General features: G+C 54.2%; 7 protein-coding genes across 7 annotated transcripts; 4 read left to right on the top strand and 3 right to left on the bottom strand.

Moving 5' to 3' along the window:
- Positions 1–282: 282 nt before the first annotated feature.
- CCOS01_03084 (replication factor RFC1 C terminal domain-containing protein) lies at positions 283–3,555 on the top strand (the record flags this gene model as incomplete). Its single annotated transcript, XM_060451270.1, has 4 exons — positions 283–428; positions 480–518; positions 570–3,170; positions 3,222–3,555. 4 exons carry the CDS (start codon positions 283–285, stop codon positions 3,553–3,555), a joined length of 3,120 nt encoding a protein of 1,039 aa, XP_060317535.1.
- A 640-nt stretch (positions 3,556–4,195) lies between these two features.
- On the top strand, positions 4,196–7,721 carry CCOS01_03083 (uncharacterized protein; the record flags this gene model as incomplete). The annotated part of the gene is made up of 10 exons (XM_060451269.1): positions 4,196–4,370; positions 4,643–4,759; positions 4,840–5,139; positions 5,194–5,298; positions 5,481–5,934; positions 5,997–6,086; positions 6,142–6,362; positions 6,411–6,541; positions 6,595–6,763; positions 6,820–7,721. 10 exons carry the CDS (start codon positions 4,196–4,198, stop codon positions 7,719–7,721), a joined length of 2,664 nt encoding a protein of 887 aa, XP_060317534.1.
- Positions 7,722–8,749: 1,028 nt separating this feature from the next.
- On the bottom strand, positions 8,750–9,529 carry CCOS01_03082 (GrpE protein; the record flags this gene model as incomplete). Its single annotated transcript, XM_060451268.1, has 2 exons — positions 8,750–9,193; positions 9,266–9,529. 2 exons carry the CDS (start codon positions 9,527–9,529, stop codon positions 8,750–8,752), a joined length of 708 nt encoding a protein of 235 aa, XP_060317533.1.
- Positions 9,530–10,109: 580 nt separating this feature from the next.
- CCOS01_03081 (RNA polymerase Rpb3/RpoA insert domain-containing protein) lies at positions 10,110–11,250 on the top strand (the record flags this gene model as incomplete). Its single annotated transcript, XM_060451267.1, has 3 exons — positions 10,110–10,172; positions 10,237–10,802; positions 10,860–11,250. The coding sequence occupies 3 exons, from the start codon at positions 10,110–10,112 to the stop codon at positions 11,248–11,250; spliced, it is 1,020 nt and encodes a 339-aa protein (XP_060317532.1).
- Positions 11,251–11,910: 660 nt separating this feature from the next.
- On the bottom strand, positions 11,911–13,325 carry CCOS01_03080 (uncharacterized protein; the record flags this gene model as incomplete). The annotated part of the gene is made up of 4 exons (XM_060451266.1): positions 11,911–12,010; positions 12,084–12,790; positions 12,981–13,003; positions 13,049–13,325. The coding sequence occupies 4 exons, from the start codon at positions 13,323–13,325 to the stop codon at positions 11,911–11,913; spliced, it is 1,107 nt and encodes a 368-aa protein (XP_060317531.1).
- An 895-nt stretch (positions 13,326–14,220) lies between these two features.
- On the top strand, positions 14,221–15,778 carry CCOS01_03079 (phenylalanyl-tRNA synthetase; the record flags this gene model as incomplete). The annotated part of the gene is made up of 2 exons (XM_060451265.1): positions 14,221–14,356; positions 14,418–15,778. 2 exons carry the CDS (start codon positions 14,221–14,223, stop codon positions 15,776–15,778), a joined length of 1,497 nt encoding a protein of 498 aa, XP_060317530.1.
- A 1,731-nt stretch (positions 15,779–17,509) lies between these two features.
- CCOS01_03078 (uncharacterized protein) lies at positions 17,510–17,805 on the bottom strand (the record flags this gene model as incomplete). The annotated part of the gene is made up of 2 exons (XM_060451264.1): positions 17,510–17,602; positions 17,668–17,805. The coding sequence occupies 2 exons, from the start codon at positions 17,803–17,805 to the stop codon at positions 17,510–17,512; spliced, it is 231 nt and encodes a 76-aa protein (XP_060317529.1).
- Positions 17,806–18,535: the final 730 nt, after the last annotated feature.

Raw genomic sequence — 18,535 nt, 5'->3', positions numbered from 1 at the left:
GTTGGGCGATAATTTTGCTGAGGCTTTGCCTGGAGCTGCTGCGCCACAGCACTCTAAAGTGAACTGACCGGGGTCACGGACCTCGCGTCACTTTCGCGTAGCAACTGGAAATCCATTACGTGCACGCTTCCCGACTTGACGCCAGGCACGGCGACCTCGATTGGTCTTTTCGTCTGTCAACCTCCAACTTCCCTCCAGGCAACAGTAGGCCAACTTTCGATATAAACTTTTCGCTGCTTTCAACAATCACTCAACGGAAGACAGGTGACTGTACAAAACGCAATGCCTGATATCAGGTCATTCTTTGGGCCGAAGGGAGGCGGGCCCCCGAAGCCCTTGCCAAAAAAGGTCGAGGAGCCCCCAAAGGCCCGAAGGGGCAGGAAAGTCATCGAGGACAGCGACGATGATGCCGACCCTACTCCTGCGCCGTTAGTCGATTCCAAAACCCTGTAGTTGAAGACCAAGCTAACTCGTCCTAGAAAACCGGCAGCGAAAGCTGCTGTCAGGAAGAAGGCTAAGTACGCGAACTATATTGCCCTCTTCGTCGACTGCTTCTAATTCTGTAGCAGAGACGAGGCTGCTAAGGGAACCGAGACCACAGCCAGCGATTACTTTGCATCATCCAAATCTTCCAAGGCGGCTAAGCCTGCACCCGCCGCAAAGCCAGACCAAGCAACTAAAGTGAAGACCGAAGTCGAGATCAGGACCAGCCCACGCAACAAGAAGACTACTGCGAAACCTGTAGAAGTAACGCCCAAGAAGCGCGCCGCCAGGACATACACCAAGATCGAGTCCGACGACGATGCCGATGCTTACAAAGACGAAGACGATGAGGATGACGATGACATCTTTGCTGCTGATGTGAAGGGTCGCAACAAGCGAAAGACCGACGACTATGCGGAGGACGAGAGCGACGAGGATATTCAACCAAAACCGAAGCGTGTAGCCTCGCGAAGTGCCGCCAATGGCACCCCAAGCAAGAGCACAAGGGCAGCAGCTGGCACAAAGAGGCGCAAGACTCCTGACGAGGACGAGGAGGAAGAGGAGGAAGAGCAGCCGCCAAAAAAGAAGGCGCCCGCTAAGCCACGCGCTCCCAGGGCTAAAAAGGCAGACGAACCTGAAGATTCGGCTTATCAGTCGATCCTCGACAACATCCCCACTGTCCGCCCTCCGACACCTCCACCCCAGGACCCAAATGCCCCAAAGTTTGACTGGAGGAAGAATGCCGGTGGTGGAGGAAACAGCGCGGCTGTGCCTGCTAATGCAGGTGCCGCGGAACTGCCCGATGGCGAGGATGAATGTCTCTCTGGATTGACATTCGTCTTCACCGGTGTCCTTCAAACCATCGGCCGTGAGGAAGGTCAGGCGTTGGTCAAGAAGTACGGTGGCAAAATTACTGGAGCACCAAGTAGCAAGACCAGCTATGTCGTCCTGGGAGACGATGCAGGACCCAGTAAGCTGAAGAAGATCAGGGACATGAACATCAAAACCATCAACGAGGAGGGCCTGTTCGAACTCATCAGGAAATTGCCTGCCTATGGCGGCTCCGGCAAGGGTGCGGAGAAGGCGCGCGAGAAGAAGAAGAAAGACGAGGAGGCTATCAAGATCCAGGCAATGGAGATGGAGCGAGAAGAGAAGGCCCGGAAGGCTGCAGCAGAGAAGGCAGCCAAGCAAGCAGCCGCCGCTCGGGGGACTACAGTTGCCCCTGCCCCGACAGCAGCTCCAGTGCAGCTTTGGACATCAAAGTATGCGCCGACGGCACTCAATCATATCTGCGGCAACAAGGCGCAGGTCGAGAAGATCCAGGCTTGGTTGAGGAATTGGCAAAAGGCACGCAAGTACGACTTTCAACGGCGCGGCGCAGACGGTATGGGTGGCACGCGAGCTATCATAATCTCTGGTCCGCCCGGCATCGGCAAGACCACTGCAGCACACTTGGCTGCCAAACTCGAGGGCTTCGATGTCATTGAGAGCAACGCCAGTGACACTCGCAGTAAGAAATTAGTCGAAAATGGCGTCGCTGATATCATGAACAACACATCGCTTCTCGGCTTCTTTGCTGGAGACGGCAAGAAGGTTGACGGAGAAAAGAAGAACATTGTGTTGATTATGGACGAGGTCGACGGAATGTCCGCAGGAGATCGTGGTGGTGTTGGAGCCCTGGCTAAGTTCTGCAAAAAGACCGAGATTCCCCTCATTCTCATTTGCAATGAGCGGAAACTGCCAAAGATGAAGCCGTTTGACTTCGTCGCCATGGATGTTCCCTTCAGGCGCCCGACGGTAGAACAGGTCCGGTCCCGTATCATGACAATATGTCATCGCGAAGGCCTCAAGCTACCTGTGCCTGTTGTCGATGCCCTCATCGAAGGCAGCAACAAGGATATTCGGCAAATCATCAACATGATCTCCACCGCCAAGCTCGACCAAGCATCGATGAGCTACGACAAGGGCAAGGCAATGACCAAGGCATGGGAGAAACACGTCGTTCTCAAGCCTTGGGATATTTGCCAGAAGATGCTCGCTGGTGGTCTGTTCGCTCCCGCCAGCAAAACTACTTTGAATGAAAAGATCGAGCTATACTTCAACGACCATGAGTTCAGTTACCTGATGATCCAGGAAAACTACCTGCGCTCAAAGCCAATGGCACTTAACAACAGAGGTTACAACAAGAGGGAAGAGAACCTGAAGTACCTCGAATTGATAGATCAGGCGGCGGAGAGCATCAGTGATGGTGATCTGGTTGATCGAATGATTCACGGGCCTCAACAGCAATGGAGTCTCATGCCTACTCACGCCGTTTTCAGCACGGTTCGACCATCGAGCTTCGTTGCTGGCCAGCTCATGGGCTCCAACTTCACCTCCTGGCTCGGCAACAACAGCAAGACTGGTAAACTCGGTCGATTTGTCCGTGAGCTACACTCACACATGCGGTTGAGGTCATCTGGAGACGCCAATGAGGTTCGCCAGCAATATCTGCCTGTCTTGTGGGATCAGATGATACGCCGGTTGTCCGTCGAAGGCAAGGAATCTGTCGACGAGATTATCGAGCTGATGGACAGCTACTACTTGACACGAGACGACTTCGATGCGATTCAGGAGCTCGGCGTTGGTCCGCAAGCTGAGGGCCGGGCTGATATCGAATCCAAGACAAAAGCGGCATTCACGCGAACGTAAGTACTCGTGCTTCTTGCTATTCATTCTTAGCGCTAACAACTCTTCAGCTACAACGCAATGTCTCATCCTATCCCTTTCTTGAAGGCCAGCAATATCATGGAGCCCAAGAAGGTGGCGAAGGAGGCTCCGGATCTCGAAGAAGCTATTGAGGAGGACGATGATGCCGATGTTGCAGAACCTGCCGATGCGGGCGAGGAGGACGAGGACAAGATTGACTTGAAGAAGGACAAGCTAATCAAGGCGCCCAAACCGAAGGCTAAGAGAGCAACGAAGAAGGCCAAAGCAGGCGATGACGATGACGATGAAGATGAAGATGCCAAGCCTAAGAAGGGTAGGCCCAAGGCCAAGGCAACGACTGCCAAGGGAAAGGGCAAGAAGTAATGGCATAATGGTCGACAGATATCAATCTAGAGGCACCTTTTATCATGGGAGGAGAACGCCAGTGTTCACTGAGTTCGAGTGGGGCATCCATGGCAATTGTAGAATTATGAGGTTTAAATCAGGAATACCTACTGTTCTTTGAACACCTTTGATCAGCGGCTAGATATTGTATGAAGTCGTTTACCAATCACAAAATGATTTGAGGGATGTACATCATGAAAGGTAATCGGTGTAAAGTGGTGTGAGCGACAACGTCTGTGTAAGTTAATATGTGAGGAACCAGACTTGAGAATGACAGCTGCATTTTGACATCTTCATGAAAGGCAACTGTGAGTATTTGGTAGACAACGTTTTTGTGCAGCCCATCCATGGCCAGTGAATCCTTAAGGAGAGCTTCCTGCCAAAATAGGTTGTTCTTGAACCTTTGCCAGAATCCCCCGAACACACTCATCACCATCAGTACAAGGGGTAATGTCAACCATACACAAAACTTGAAAGGCACCCAACCAAGCTCCGAGTCCCTCATTTTTCAGCATTCCAAGTTTGAAGTGAGTACCTCTTGATGGCTTCGTTTTGTTACCTCGCCTTCCAAAAGCACGAAGCTAATCCAAAACGTTCGTTGCGCAGTCTGCCATATCAAATGATTCCTATCAGTTACAACGCTTACGTCCAACCGGCCGTCCATGATGTCGAGCGCTTTGGATCATCCCGCTTAGTCGTCGGAGGGGCTTCAAGCTTCAAGATGATGAATGAGAAGGATCAAAAGAAGCCCGGGTCCAAGAAGACGTTCCGGATTGCCGCAAAGGCCTTGAAGGGTGAATATCTCCTCCAACCCTAGACGCTTTACCTTCCTGATCTCACGATCTCTCGCCCCAACCACCCTCTGTTCATTCATTTTCCGATCCTTCCTCTTTTTTCTTCCAATCGAGTCCTGCTGAGCTTCATCCATCTTCCAATCTCGAGTGTTTGAGGCGTTTGTTTCTTCGGAAATACTCGAGAACACCTGATTGCCCTTCCTTCCCATACTCGGATCCTCGTTACCAACATTTTTTCATCGCTTCACAGTTGCTCATTATCTTCATCGCAGGTCTGGTATCGAAGGCAGCCTTCTCTCTCAAGAAGTCAAAGAGCTTCACTACTCTTAAGCGCCTGTCGAGAATGTCTTCTCGACGTGACCGCGGCCAGCACTCGCGCTCCAAGTCTGGTAAGTCATCCGACCTGCTCATCGATCTTTGGGCTGCTTTCAGCGCAAGTATGAACCGTATTCCTGACGAAGAAAAATAGCAAACAATATCGACACCGCGGGTACCCTCGAAGATCACAATCCCCATCGCCTTTCCATCATCGAAGAGGCGTCTCGCGAGTCGCGCGAGTCGTCCCACGACATCTACGCTGCCAACATGTACGATGAACAGGGCTTCCTCAGTGAAGACCACGAGGACATCTACGATCTCGACGAGTTCGAGATGATGAACTCCAATGTCGGACCCCACGGCCAGGACAATGGAGCCCTCACCCACGACACGGTCTTGTACGGCAACTGGGAGCAAGACAACAACTTGCACGAGTTCAACCGTTCTTCGAGTGAGTCTTTGAATTGTCATCTTCTCAACTCTTTCTCTAACTTCTTGAACACAGGCCCGGAGACGGTCGTTTTTGACCATGCCCGCTATGCCGGTGTCAACCTCTGGGAAGTGAGCATCAGCACCGATTCGGAGTCGTACTCGCGTTCGGTCCATGAAGGTATCAAGTGCTCCGCGTTGTTCTGCTGCTTCCACTAGGGTCTTAGATAGCACATTCTGGTTTCAATGAGATACCTTTCTGCTCTCACTGACATCATCTACCTACTCCCTGCCTGGGCCTCGTAGAATTTTCTGTTAGCTCTTTCCCTCATATGAATGTCGTAACTAACCGACTTATCCTAGTTCCTGATCCCAGCATCAAGATAGAAGGAATCCCCACGACCAAGGACTGGTCCATCTTTCAAAGCAAGCTGGTCGACTACGGTGCCGATGAGCCTAGCCCTCAGCTCCCTGGCTGCTCGGCCGGTCACCCTTTCGCGAAGGAGTGGTTCATGACAGACTCCATGATGAAGGCCTACGATGCTGTACGCGGCTCCATGCGGGATGCGAGCGACCCGCTGCGATATTGGATGGAGGTGAAGGCTTTTGAGTCTGCTCTAAGAGCGAAGAGAGATGCTACCAAGGTTGCGGTTGACGGCCCTTCTTGCCAACATGATGAGAAGCCAGACGTCAAGGGAAAAGGAAGAGCTGCCGATGGCGGCGGCTTCGCTCGCAGCGAGCACGACGAGAAGCCTGAGGGCAAGGGAAAGGAAAGGGCTGTCGACGGTGGCGGCTTTGCATGCGGCGAACCCCAGAAGTGAGTCTCCGTCCGAGGATGTGCCCTCCTACTCGTCATCATCCTAACCACAATTCTACCAGTACTTCCAAGACGCAGCCATCTCCTATCAAGGGAGCCGCGACTTCGGGCTTGAGGGCTGATGTGAAGCGAGAGAAGGATGACTACGTCAAGTGAGTTTTCGTGTGACCAGTTGCTTCGTTCGGCCTGATGACGGACTGTGTCTAGGATGCTCGATGACACCCACCTGTTGTCTGCTGAGTACGCTCCGGATACTGCGGACAGGAAGGGAGCCTACAATGTCCCTCGCCCCAAATATCTCCACATCGCGCCCGATTTCGAAGATTTCAGATTCGAGGATTACCTCCCTCCGATCACCAAGACCCCTGAGTCCTCTTTCAAGGGGCTGCTCCCCTACAAACTGCCTTACGACCCGGACCGCAACTTTGGTAAGTCTGGCTCAAGTCATAATTCGCACCAATACTGACACATGCTAGTCGAGGACTACGGTATCTCGGACGACGAGGGTGATCCCGAGACTGGAAGAATCTCCCCTTGTACTTTCCGCCTTCTGGCCGAGGGATGTGCTGAGCAGAACACTGACGGAAAGGTCTTCATGGCCGATGATGTAAGTTTTACTGCATCTTCGTTCTAAGCAACCCATGGCTGAATAGGTTTTAGGCTCAGCGTATGCGTCCCGAGACTTCCATGGACGATGGCCCTCCTAAAGAGAAAGCCCCTGACCGTCTCCTCATGGAGTTCGAGACCCAGAGAGACATCAACGACAATGGCTATCTCACGCCCTGCTACTCTCTTGACTCCGAACCTTCCATCATCTACCTGCCTGCTGGTAACAAGCACAGCAATGACCCTCTCAAAGGTATAAAGACACTGACTCTAGCATAGGCGTGACCTTCCAGCACAAGATGCGCAACTGGTGGTTCGGCCTCTTCGATCGCATGAACCCCGAAGTCGCACGCAACTTCCGCAAGATTGAGTATCATGAACAAGGCGACCCCCCGATCGCGCCTCCCAAAGCTGCCACTGAGGATTCGACCACCACTACCGAGCCCAGCGGCCCCTGGGCCCAGCACTACACCCACTCCGACATCGAGACGATCCTCAACACCCCCGGTGCTCGCAAGGTCGCCGGCGTCGAGGCGACGAGCGCGGCCGAACTCATCACGCAGCGCCAGAAGACCATCCTCCGCTGGAAAACCCGAGACGAGGAGGTCACCCGCGAGAACGCCGTCCTGCGCGTCGACGTCGGTCAAGCCCAGAAGGAGCTTCGCGAGATGCGCCTGTCTGTCGACCACGTCCTGGCGCAGAGGGCCGCCCAAGAACGCGCCGATCGCGAGCGTGCAGCGCGGGAGCTCAGAGAGGCCTGGGAGCGCAAGGCCGCGTGGGAGCGTGCTGAGAAGGAGAGGATCGCAGCGGAAGAGCTCGCCGAGAAGGAACGCAAGGCCGCCGAGGAGCTTGCTGAGCGAGAGCGTAAAGCTGCTGAGGAACGCGCCGAAGAGGAGAGGAAGGCGGCCGAGGAGCTCGCCAAGCGCCAGAAGCATGAGAAGCGGGTGTTGCGCCGTGTGTCTGCGCACTTGCACGACTTGCGGTACGAGGTTCAGGCCAAGTTCCACTCCCTCAGGGACGCCGAGGATGAGAATGAGAAGATGAAGAAGGAGCTGGTTCGTTGCAAGACCCGGATCATGGAAGAGTGCTCGAGAGCCAACTTGTCGAGTCCCGATGAGGTTCGTCGGGCTGTCTCGCAGAACTTCCGGGACAAGATGGCGGCCTTGGACCTTTCTGGTTGAAGTCTGGAATGAGTTTGCAGTGGGAACTGGACTATGACACAGTCAGCTGTTCTTGTGACATTCTCGCTTCTACATTGGTATGTTCAGCGTGGCTCTTTATTGCCTGTTGCTGATGGATAAGTTCTAGGACTTGGATTGTGGTGAGTTCACCGGGCTTACGAGAATACGAGGACAAAGCTATATGGCTAGGGCGATTGGTGACGACTCGACTTTTCTCGACGACTATGATGGCTTTGGATCTTCGAGTCCTGGCCTCTCAGTCTTTTGACAAGTTTGTTATGAGCAAACAATTAGGTACTGCCAAGCTACCATCATCAGTGTCGAGTGGGACCATTGACTAACACCACGTCGCAGGTTGGGGGAACGCACAGTTCTTGACGAACTCTTCCGATCTTGTCCCCCTTTTCCAGATTGCTTTCTACGAACGATGATTTGGGTCATGATGTGTCCATTGTTTGAGTACGATGCTCTATGTCGAGATTACGGGAAGATGTTGGGTTGGCCTAGGAGCCGAGTGCGGCCTTACGACATTAGTGGAAATAGGTAGTGCCAAAATATTACGTTCAACCTTAATCGGTTGTGATTGCAAAGACCGGGATGTGATTGTGCGCGTGTGATTAAGACACAGGGAGATTGAAATCCCCTAGACGGTATGATTAAATTGTACCAGAGCTTTGAGAAGAATCATTAGACCCCGAAACCCCTATTCGGGGTCTATGTATACACAAACGTATCCAGATTCTATCCGTTTCTTCTTTTCATCCAGCAAAAAGGCCTTCCCATTTGCGGCCCCCTTACATTTTTTTCCGCCATGCTATTGTCACATCATGAGAGGAGCATTATACACCGACCGGAACGCCCAGTTCGCTGTTCCGGGAATCGAGAGAATATCGTAGAACATAATGGTACAAGGGGGGCTGGTAGGTTGCCGACGCCTCCAGCGGTGAGCCGACCAGCCCCATGATTTTTTAGAACAAGATCTTTGTAGAGATCGGAATTGTGATGTAGGATGTCGAGACATCGGCCTCTTAAGCGTTCTTGACGACGCCGACCTTGGCAGCGCGCATCACGCGGCCGTTGAGCTTGAAGCCCTTCTGCTGGACGTGGAAGACGGTGTTGTCCTCCTTGTCGGGCTGAGGTGCCATGAAGGTGGCGTCGTGCTCGTTGGGGTTGAACTTCTCGCCCTCGGGGTCGAAGCGCTCGATGCCGTGCTTCTTCAGCGTCGACATGAGGATGTCGTCGGTCATCTTGAGACCCTCGTACAGGTTGGCGAGATCCTTGAGATCGCCCGACTTCTCCTCGACCTTGAGCTTCTCCTGGGGCACCATGGAGAGGGCGCGGTCGAGGTTGTCGATGCTGTCAATGAGGTCCTTGGAGAACTTCTGCAGGGCGAAGTCGCGCGCCTGCTTGACCTCGCGTTGTGTGCGGTCCTGGAGGTTACGGAAGTCGGCGATGGTGCGAAGGCACTTGTCCTGGAGAGCTGCATGTTAGAATTGGGTCTCGATCCTCGGTGTCCGAGATCGGGGGACAGAATGCGAACGAACCTTCCAGTCAGCAGCCTCCTTCTCCTTGGTCTCCAACTGCTTCTTCAGGGCAGACTCGGCATCATCAGCAGGCTTCTCGCCCTCCTTGGTGGCCTCGGTCGTCTCCTTGGCGTCGCTGTACCATCTCGCAACGGCGGGTTGCGCGGCTCGTATCCTGAAGGCAGGGGAGCTCTGGAACTGATTTTGGAAAACAGACTTGGGAGTCTGGGTGCGCATGCCGGTGCGCACTGCGCGGGAAGAGGTAGCAATGGCTTGTCTGAACATTTTGGCGGTTGTGGTGTTGTGTGAAAGACTCGGGCGGACGAAAACGTGGTTGGAATCGAGGAGGCGATGTAGGGACTGGTCGCGTGTACGGAGAAGCTTTTAGAAGAAAATGAAATTTTATCGGAATGGCCCCAAGTGACGAATTGCCGTCCCTTGACCCCCCGGCCATGCGGGAAAGTTCGCGCCCAATCATAAGATTCCAGATAGCTCCATCCGGGGGCGGATGAATCGAGGGACCGCTCAGAGCTTTATCGATAACACTAGCGCCAAGGCAAGGCCAACGCGCTCTCAGCAGGCGCCAGGCACAGTCGCCGCACCTTCCAATTGGTAATTCAGTGGCACCTGAGGCGGCAGGGTTCACTCTGGCTCTGGTCGCAAAAATATCCATTCAGCCTCCCCTCCACCGTGACACAATTGCCATCTTCCACCATTCAGTCCACCTGCGACCCACGATAATTACGATTGCCAAGGCGCTCTTGCTTCACGTACATACGAAATTGAACACGTTTGCCGCACTATCATCAGGATTGCATCTCAGAACCTTTGGCCGAGCTACAACTGAAAGGGGAACGGCGGCGCGATGGATTACGAGCCGATGCTGTTGGATGGCGAGTCCGGAGGACCATCGATCAAGATCTCAGGGGTATTACTTCCCAAAATCCACTTAGCTAGTGGCATTTCAAACTGACAGCCCGGCGCATCGTTAGGCTGATAACATCCACGTCAACTTTGATCTATCGAACTGCGACCTTTCCTTCGCCAACTCGCTGCGTCGCGTTATCCAGGCTGAAGTCCCTGTGATCGCCATCGACCTGGTCGAAATCGAGGCCAACACATCTGTCCTCGCTGACGAGTTCATTGCCCATCGCCTGGGTCTGATTCCCCTCCAGTCCAAGGACGTCAACAGCTTGCTTTACACCCGAGACTGCGACTGCGAGCAGTATTGCGACAACTGCAGCGTAAAGCTTACGCTGCATGCGCGATGCTCATCAGACGAGACCATGAAAGTCTACGCCAGCGACCTCATTGTCGACAGCTTCAGACAGAACGGCACCGTAGGAAACCCTGTAATCCTCGACCCTGAAGGACAAGGCTCTTTGATTGCGAAGCTGCGCAAAGGGCAGGAGCTTAAGGTATCATGCATCGCGAAGAAGGGTATTGCAAAGGAGCATGCAAAATGGATGCCAACGTCTGCTGTTGGGTTTGAATACGACCCTCATAACAAGCTACACCATCTGGACATGTGGTTCGAAGAAGATGCGAAGGCCGAATGGTGAGTGACTGGATTGACATGTTCCTTGAAAGATGAGAGTCGCTAATGGTAGCAAAGGCCCGAGAGCAAATATGCCAAGATGGAGGACCCCCCACAAGAGGGCGAAGCTTTCGACTACGACGCAGTTCCCGGCAAGTTTTACTTTGAGGTCGAAGGCGTAGGCAGTCTGGAGCCGGATCAGATTATCCAGGAAGGAATCAAGATCTTGCAGGAGAAGTTGGCCCTCACGCTCCACATCCTCACAGGCGAGGCAGACGACGATGGCATGGGCGACTTTGATGGACCTCGCAGTCCCAACTTGGATATGGACGGCGGCAACCCCTGGCAAGATCAAGGCTATACCACTCCTTTCAATGGCGGCAACCAGACCGCGTGGGGAGGCAACGCAACGACACCCTACACCACAACGACACCTTATGGCGCCTCCGGACAGTCTGGATGGAACTGAGAGAGAACAACGAACACGAAATCATAAAAAGGCGTTCATGTATGAAAACCACTTTGAGACATGGGGGTGGTAATGGAGTTTGCGAATTTTTGCAAAGAAGCTAGCTTGGCCATCAGCTGGCTACATTGATTCAGCTCGGTGGAGGTGGAGTTTGCCTGACGACACGCGAAACGGAATCAATACGCACAACAAGATGCACTCCGCAGCGGCAAGAGGGGGTAGGTTTCTCAGCGTTCTGACGGCTAGACCTGCTCTCTGACTGGCTTGGCTTATGGCTTGGCTTATAGACACCCGTGACAGGGGATGACGGCGGTAGAGCAATCATAAAATAAGATAACAGCCTGTCAAACACTCGGGCAAAGAGAGGTGGGCGGGATTCGATTTCGGCCGAGAAGGCAGCTCTTCTACCGGACATCTGTAATACAACTCACACACAAACCTCACACGAAGCGAACGTGAAAATGCTGCAAAGAAAATCAACCATATCTTTCTTTCCTGTGTATACCCTCCATTACTCCTGTCAAATGCAGCAGAGTTGCCTCTTTTTCCAACGCCTCCAAACATGCCAAGATGGTACTAGTGATGATGATGCAGCGCCAGTCTATCTAGGTATTTTAACGCTCATTCTATAACACAACACAAGCCTTTTTTGTGTGTCTATTACCCCTTGATGGACGCATCTTCACCGTTGCCGATATCAGCAACCTTTCTATAGACCTTGCGGTGCATCTCTAGGAAGACAAATGTACAGATTGTTTGTCTAGGCGGGGGTTAGTAAAGTGTATACAAGATGTCCATCACGCAAGCAAGCGGGGAGAGGGACAAGAACGTACGGTCCGAGGCGGAGGAAACTGGGCACCCAGCCCTTGAACATCCACCCAAGACCCTCAGCCTTGTAAATCTTGGCCAGGGTATGCGCCAGCCCCTCCTGGGTGCTCGCCGACATGACCCGCGTCTTGATGACATCAATGGGGCTCGTCACCGTGGCGGCCATCACACCAGCGAGGAACGAGGCCGTAAAGTGCGTCGTCAGGTTATCCCCCATGGGCGTGTGGCGGATGAGCATACCCTTGAAGGTATCGTACGACGCGAGCTGCGAGGCCGTCATGGCCGCAGCGCGCATGCTGTTGGGGAGGACGCCCCTGAACCAGCTCATGATGCCTTCCTCTCGCGCCATGCGGAGCATGCCCTCGAGGGCGTGGCTGTAGTTACGGCGCTCGGCGGCGGGGAGGGCGGCGTCCTGCTGCATGCGGACGTTGAGGACGTCGGCGGCGTTTCCCGAGATGCCGCCGACGAAGCCCGCGGCCGAGGCCATGGCGACGAGGACGGGGAAGGAGGGGGGTTTGCCGTCGTTTGCGCGGGTGGCGCGGATCTTCATCTCCTCGTAGGCGCCGAAGCGGACGGTGGAGTAGGTCATCTGGCGGAGGAGGGAGGCCGAGAGGCCGTTGTAGAGGCCTGTCACGCCGTGGTTGCGGATGATGTGGGTGAAGGTGCCGACCATGTTCTTTGGCGCGTCGGGGCGGCGGACCTGGAGGCGGACCTAGAGGAGGGTGGCATTGTGTAAGTAAGTAAGTCCTTGCTTTGGGAGCGACGTATTTGTGTCGTTGTTTGCTACGGCTCTTAAGAGAGCTTGAGTTTGCTACCATGAATCGAGGGTTTCATTCGCTGGTGTGTTGTAGAAGTGGGAGCGCATTACCTTAACTGTGAGACATTGTCAGCTCTTGGCTCACTCCGATGTTTGTAATATCGCAGGCTCTCTCGCGCGCCATATCTCGAGATCAAGGTTGGTAGAACTTACCCAAATCCAGGGGATGGGTCACGCAGGCGGCCATACTACTGGCGCTGCCTCCGAACCAAAAAGGATACCTCAGCGATGGTTCCGCCGTCTTCTTCTGCTTTTGAGGCGCCGGCGTCGTCGCCGTAGCCGTCGGTTGCGCTTTCGACTGCTGCTTCTCCTGAGCCCCCTCGACCTGGCCCAACTTCAACGGCGAGGGCTGCGACGACGACGACGACGGCCCGGACGGCTCGTCGGCCGATTTACTGGTGACCATGTTGGCGGCGGCGGCGGACTGCATCGTTGCAGGGTGTTGCGCAGTTCCCTATGATAAGCTCATCCCGTTGCGGCGCAATTGAACACTGCGTCGCGAAAATGGCAAAGGATCCGTAAGTAAAGAAGCACAAACGGACGACCTTTGTCGGATTTAACGTGAGTTATGTCCAAGATTGCCTGGTTCCCCTCTCTCTCGTGTCGGCAACTATCAGCTGAGTAGCGTGTGTTGCTGGGACGTCACTTTTCGGTCGTTGCGGTCGAGTGACGTCTTTTTTTGTTATAAAGCCGACTTCGGGGGAGAGGATGGTGTGGTCGTGCAGGAGGCCTTTTTTTTTTGTCGCTGCTTTGGGGTATGCAGGTGGTGGGAGGAATGGAAGAAGCCGAGGAATTGGAGATCGGCTCGGTTTATCGCGAACTTTTTTTTTGTCGTTATCTTTTTTTTTTACCTTAATTATCACCGATTCGGCTGAACGAGGGACGCGCTTCGAGTCGGCTCAAGGGAACGAAAGAAAAAAAGGAGATTTGCTGATTGATCAAGTCCCCTTTCAGAGGGAACCACCACCACCAACAGTCAACAACAGAACCTGTTGCTTCGATTTTTTTGGTGCGTCATTGGGCCTGCAGCGAAGCCAGGGTGCCATGCGCTAATGAAGGGCGTCTCCGGACCCTTGCTCCGGGGGGAGTCGGCAGGGTCTGGCGCCGTGTGCCCGCCCCGGGTCGCAATGCCAATTGGCTTGGCCCGTGCATCCCGTAGCTTTTGTTAGACTTCTGGCAATCGACACTTTTTCGACCAACTGCTGCGAAAGCTCCCTTTTCCTAACGGCAGCTCTTGTCGCAACACTACATCGGAGCTCTACGCCTGTGATGAGCACATAGAAAAAGGGCCTTTGCATACGGACAAGGGCGTTCACAACTTCAAAATGCTCGTCCCAAGATTAGCCGGTAGGCAATTGCAAAGTTGCTTCCGTGGCGCCACCTGCGCCGCGAGAGCTCCCCGACAATGGCAGGCCATCGCTTCATTGTCGATGAGCGGTAGCCGGCGCAGCTACTCCTCAGGTTAGATCACAATCAATTGGTCCTTGGTGATCCCTTTAACCTAAACAAACAAATATCACAGAACCCTCGACGATTTCAAGAACCCTAGACCAGAAAAAGACCGTCGAGGTCAACGGCCAAACGATACCGACAGACACCTGGTTCAACGTCCCGACAAACGTCCTCGACGCCGCCTCGCGCAAGCTTCACCTCCAAAAAGATCACCCCGTCTACATCACGCGGCAAATCATCGAGTCGCAGTTCCCGGCGCCAACATACAAGTACCACAACACCTTTGACCCCGTCGTCACGACGCACCAGAACTTTGATTCGCTCGGGTTCCCCTTGGACCACCCCGGCCGCGCGAAATCAGACACCTACTACTTCAACAAGGACACCCTCCTCCGCACGCACACGAGCGCCCACCAGGCGCAGACTTTCCAAAAGAACCTGAGCGAGGGCTACCTCATCAGCGCAGACGTCTACCGCCGCGACGCCATCGACAGGAGCCACTACCCCGTCTTCCACCAGATGGAAGGCGCCCGCATGTGGGACAGGACAAAGGTGCCTAACGGCGACATCGCCGCCGCCGTCTGGGAGGACCTCGACAGGCTGCCGAAGCACAACGTGAAAGTCGAGGACCCGCACCCGGCCTACGATGCGGAGCGGAACCCCCTACAGGAAGGTCACCACTCCCCCGCCGAGGCCGAGGCCATCGGCGCCCACCTGAAGCGCTCGCTCGAGAACATGGTGGTCGAGATCTTCACGAGAGCGAAAGCCGCCGCGGCGAAGGCGGACCCGGATTACAAGGACGAACCCCTGCGTGTCCGCTGGGTCGAGGCGTACTTCCCCTTCACGAGCCCCTCGTGGGAGCTCGAGGTCTACTATGCAGGCGACTGGCTAGAGGTGCTGGGCTGCGGCGTGGTAAAGCAGGACATCGCCATCAACGCCGGCGTGCCGCAGCAGGTCGGCTGGGCCTTTGGCATCGGCCTCGAGCGCATCGCCATGCTCCTCTTCCAGATCCCCGACATCCGCCTCTTCTGGTCCAAGGACGAGCGGTTCCTGAGCCAGTTCCGGGGCGTCTCGGACCAGCTCGATAGCATGAAGCGCTTCGTGCCCTTTTCAAAGCACCCGGCCTGCCCCAAGGACGTCTCCTTTTGGCTCGGGAGCACCTCCTCGGCAGCAGGCGGCAACACGAAGGCCAACACGCAGGACTTCCACGAAAACGATTTCATGGAGCTGGTCCGCGACATCGCCGGCGAGCGGGCCGAGGACGTCCGGCTGGTGGACGAGTTCACGCACCCCAAGACGGGGCGACGTAGCATGTGCTACCGCATCAACTACCGAAGTCTCGAGCGGACCCTGACCAACGAGGAGACCAATGAGCTGCACAGCGAGGTGACCCGGAAATTGGTCGAAAAGCTAGGCGTCGAGATCCGGTAAGGGAAGACAGAAGAAAGAAAAGGCAAACAAACACTGTGCAAGCAGTTGTTCAACGTTTGGCATAGTTTGAGGGGTAAAAGGGGGCTGTGCTGCCAACAACTTGTTATTCCCTCATCTTGAAGATGGGACGAGGGCTTCTCAATCCGATGGCGGTGAGTAAGTCCACATTCGGCATGCCATCATGACTGCATGGCATCATTCTAGCGTACTCGAACCCCGGCGTAAGTTATACGTCTCTGCCTGAGGGGTTGTCGTGAGACGGGTGCTGCTAAGCTTTTAGCTTGCGCCCTGGCCATGTGCCTGTGTAGAAGAAGAGGCCGTCACGGTCGTGTATCATATCAGCTACATTGTACTATCAAGAACCACCCCAAAAAAAGGACGGACTGAGCTCAAGCTTGGCGTTTGTGAAGGCTGAGTAGAGCCATGAATCAAAATACTAGAACTTCAGGGTGAAAAGTTACGGGAACTCGGGATTTCCTTTGATCCCGTCGTCTTGCAGATGTGATGTGCTGTGTTCCTCGGAAGCTATGATTCTGAAGCAACCGTGTGATGTATGCATACGAAACATCAGACCAACGGGAAGAAGAGAAAAAAAAGCAGCAGTAGAGAACCGTTGAAAGTCAGCAGTGGATCATGGACCGCTCTGTCAAGCGTCCGAGCATCTCGGAACAAAGGAAGAGAAGATTTTGCTGCTGCTGCTGCTGCTGCCCAGACGATTGTAAATATGCTTGCTCTGATTGCGGGAGCTCAACTCCGCCGGTTCGGGAATGAAGCAAGAAAATAAAATTCTGAAGCAGTGACGCCGGGGTTGCAGATCGGTTGTATCATGCGCAAAACCTTCACACATAAAGCTCGCGCGCAGCAGCACGAGCGCATAAGTTTTCGGGAAGATGGAGTAGACCATCGACCCGTCGTCCCATCACCAAGAAACTTGGGACGGTCGTGCAAAAAGTCAGTTTCAAGGCTTTCTTCTTCTTTTCTTCACAAAAGATTTCTAGCCAATCCTCGCGCTCGCATTGTCACAAAAAACATGAGACTTGAGCCGGCCTACAGTACCAATGGTGGTGGAGGGGAGAGATGTTTTGCTCGATTGTTAGACGGTTAAACTACACAGCCCACGTACCCTTGTCGAGCTCTCGTCGTTCGTTGCATCAGACCAAGCTGTGATTGTTGCAAAAATTTTCCTCAATGCTGATTTCCCCCTCTCGCAAGCGAGTTCCTTGTAATGTTGTCCGAACGGATGAGATGAGTTTGCCATCGCTTCAGGTCCGACTCGGCAGCAAAGTTTATCAAGCGGTAATCTCTCTGAGCAGACAATGTCTTTGGTGCAAGGAAGCCCCCGTTCTTTCTGGAGATAAGGTGCAAGGCATATCAAGCTTATGAGTACACTACTCTATAGACGTCCTGGTGCCGCAGGATCGCAACAAACGGTACCTAAGGTTACGGTCGGAACCATGAACTTGAGGCCCTGCAGGTCAGCAGTTGCAAAAGTGCTCTTTCGGGGCCGTAGGAGACGACTTGGTCGATCGTTGACTGTCGTGCAAGCGAGTTGAGAAACGAAGACTCTTTGCTATAGGTGCAACTTGCCCAACTAGGCAATCGGCAGCCGGTATTATCTGGAATGGCGCCAGTGAAAAGACAGAGTGTCGGAGGTGCAGCGGAATGCAGAAAAAGAGCATGCATGTCTTGGCCTAGAACGGTGTCTGGGGAAGCCGATTGCAGCACGAAACATCAATCTGGCAGGTGGAAAGTCTTGGTGTTTTGCACAGCCTCGTTTCCAGATCGCCAGAAGGATATTTGCTGACCGTACAGCAGGACCGTAATCTTCCGTGTCAATCAGAGAGAGAGGGGAGCGTTTCTGCGGCGTGTCGGGGCGATCGGGTTGAAACATTGGCGAACATGGTCACAGAATGGGTGCTGCTGCCGTTGCAACGATCAGCGGCCGGGCCGTGTTGAATGCTGAAGGCAAATTCCATCTTGTTCGTCTGCTGTCCTCTGGGCTCTGCGGATAGAACCTCGATATCCATTGTGGCTGATTGTCCCTCTGCTAAGGATCAGACGAGCGTGTGCACTGGTAAATGTCTCTGACCAGCGGCGTAGGGAAGGGGCTGAGACTCGGTGCAATTTGGCGCAGAGCTGGCTGAGCGAAGACAAAATTCGTAGGCCGACTCGTGTGCCGGCGCGGGCTGAGCTGGCATAGCAAAGTTCAAGCTTCGAAGGCGAGCCGTGACTGAGGCTTTTCGGGACCCCATCCCGCGATCAATCTCGCACGGGGTGACGGAATGCCTTGCCCCTATTCATCCGGCCGGTATGTCATAGCATGAACTCCTAGATCAAGGCAGGTTTTCTGCTGAGTTGGCGCCGCCATCGCTGCGGTTCGTTGAGAGGGGCGGCGGGCTCGCATCATGGGTGAACTCCCCTCCAAAGCCAAGCCCCAGCCCCAGATGATATGATGCCGGGGGTTGGAGGCGTTGCTCAGCCAAGACCAGGAACACAAGCTTCGGTCTTTCAGATTACACTGCAACCTGCCGACAACATGGTCAGAAGAAATTTCGGATAGAAGCGCGAACCTTGGTTTGATAGCATCGCAAGTGGTCCAAGGAGGCGCCGCCCCCAAGCCTATTATCGAACCGTAAACTCCAAGTGTTGTAGATACAGTGAGTGATTAAGACTGAGCTTGTCTTGTGAACACAACATTTGCTGCACAGCCCCCATCACTCCATGGACCCTTGGCTAGGGACTGAACGCTGTGGGGGT

The sequence above is a fragment of the Colletotrichum costaricense genome (assembly GCF_030867565.1).
Source record: "Colletotrichum costaricense strain IMI 309622 chromosome Unknown Scaffold_3.1, whole genome shotgun sequence".
Taxonomy (NCBI): Eukaryota; Fungi; Ascomycota; class Sordariomycetes; order Glomerellales; family Glomerellaceae; genus Colletotrichum; species Colletotrichum costaricense.
This window is presented reverse-complemented; position numbering and strand designations above follow the sequence as displayed.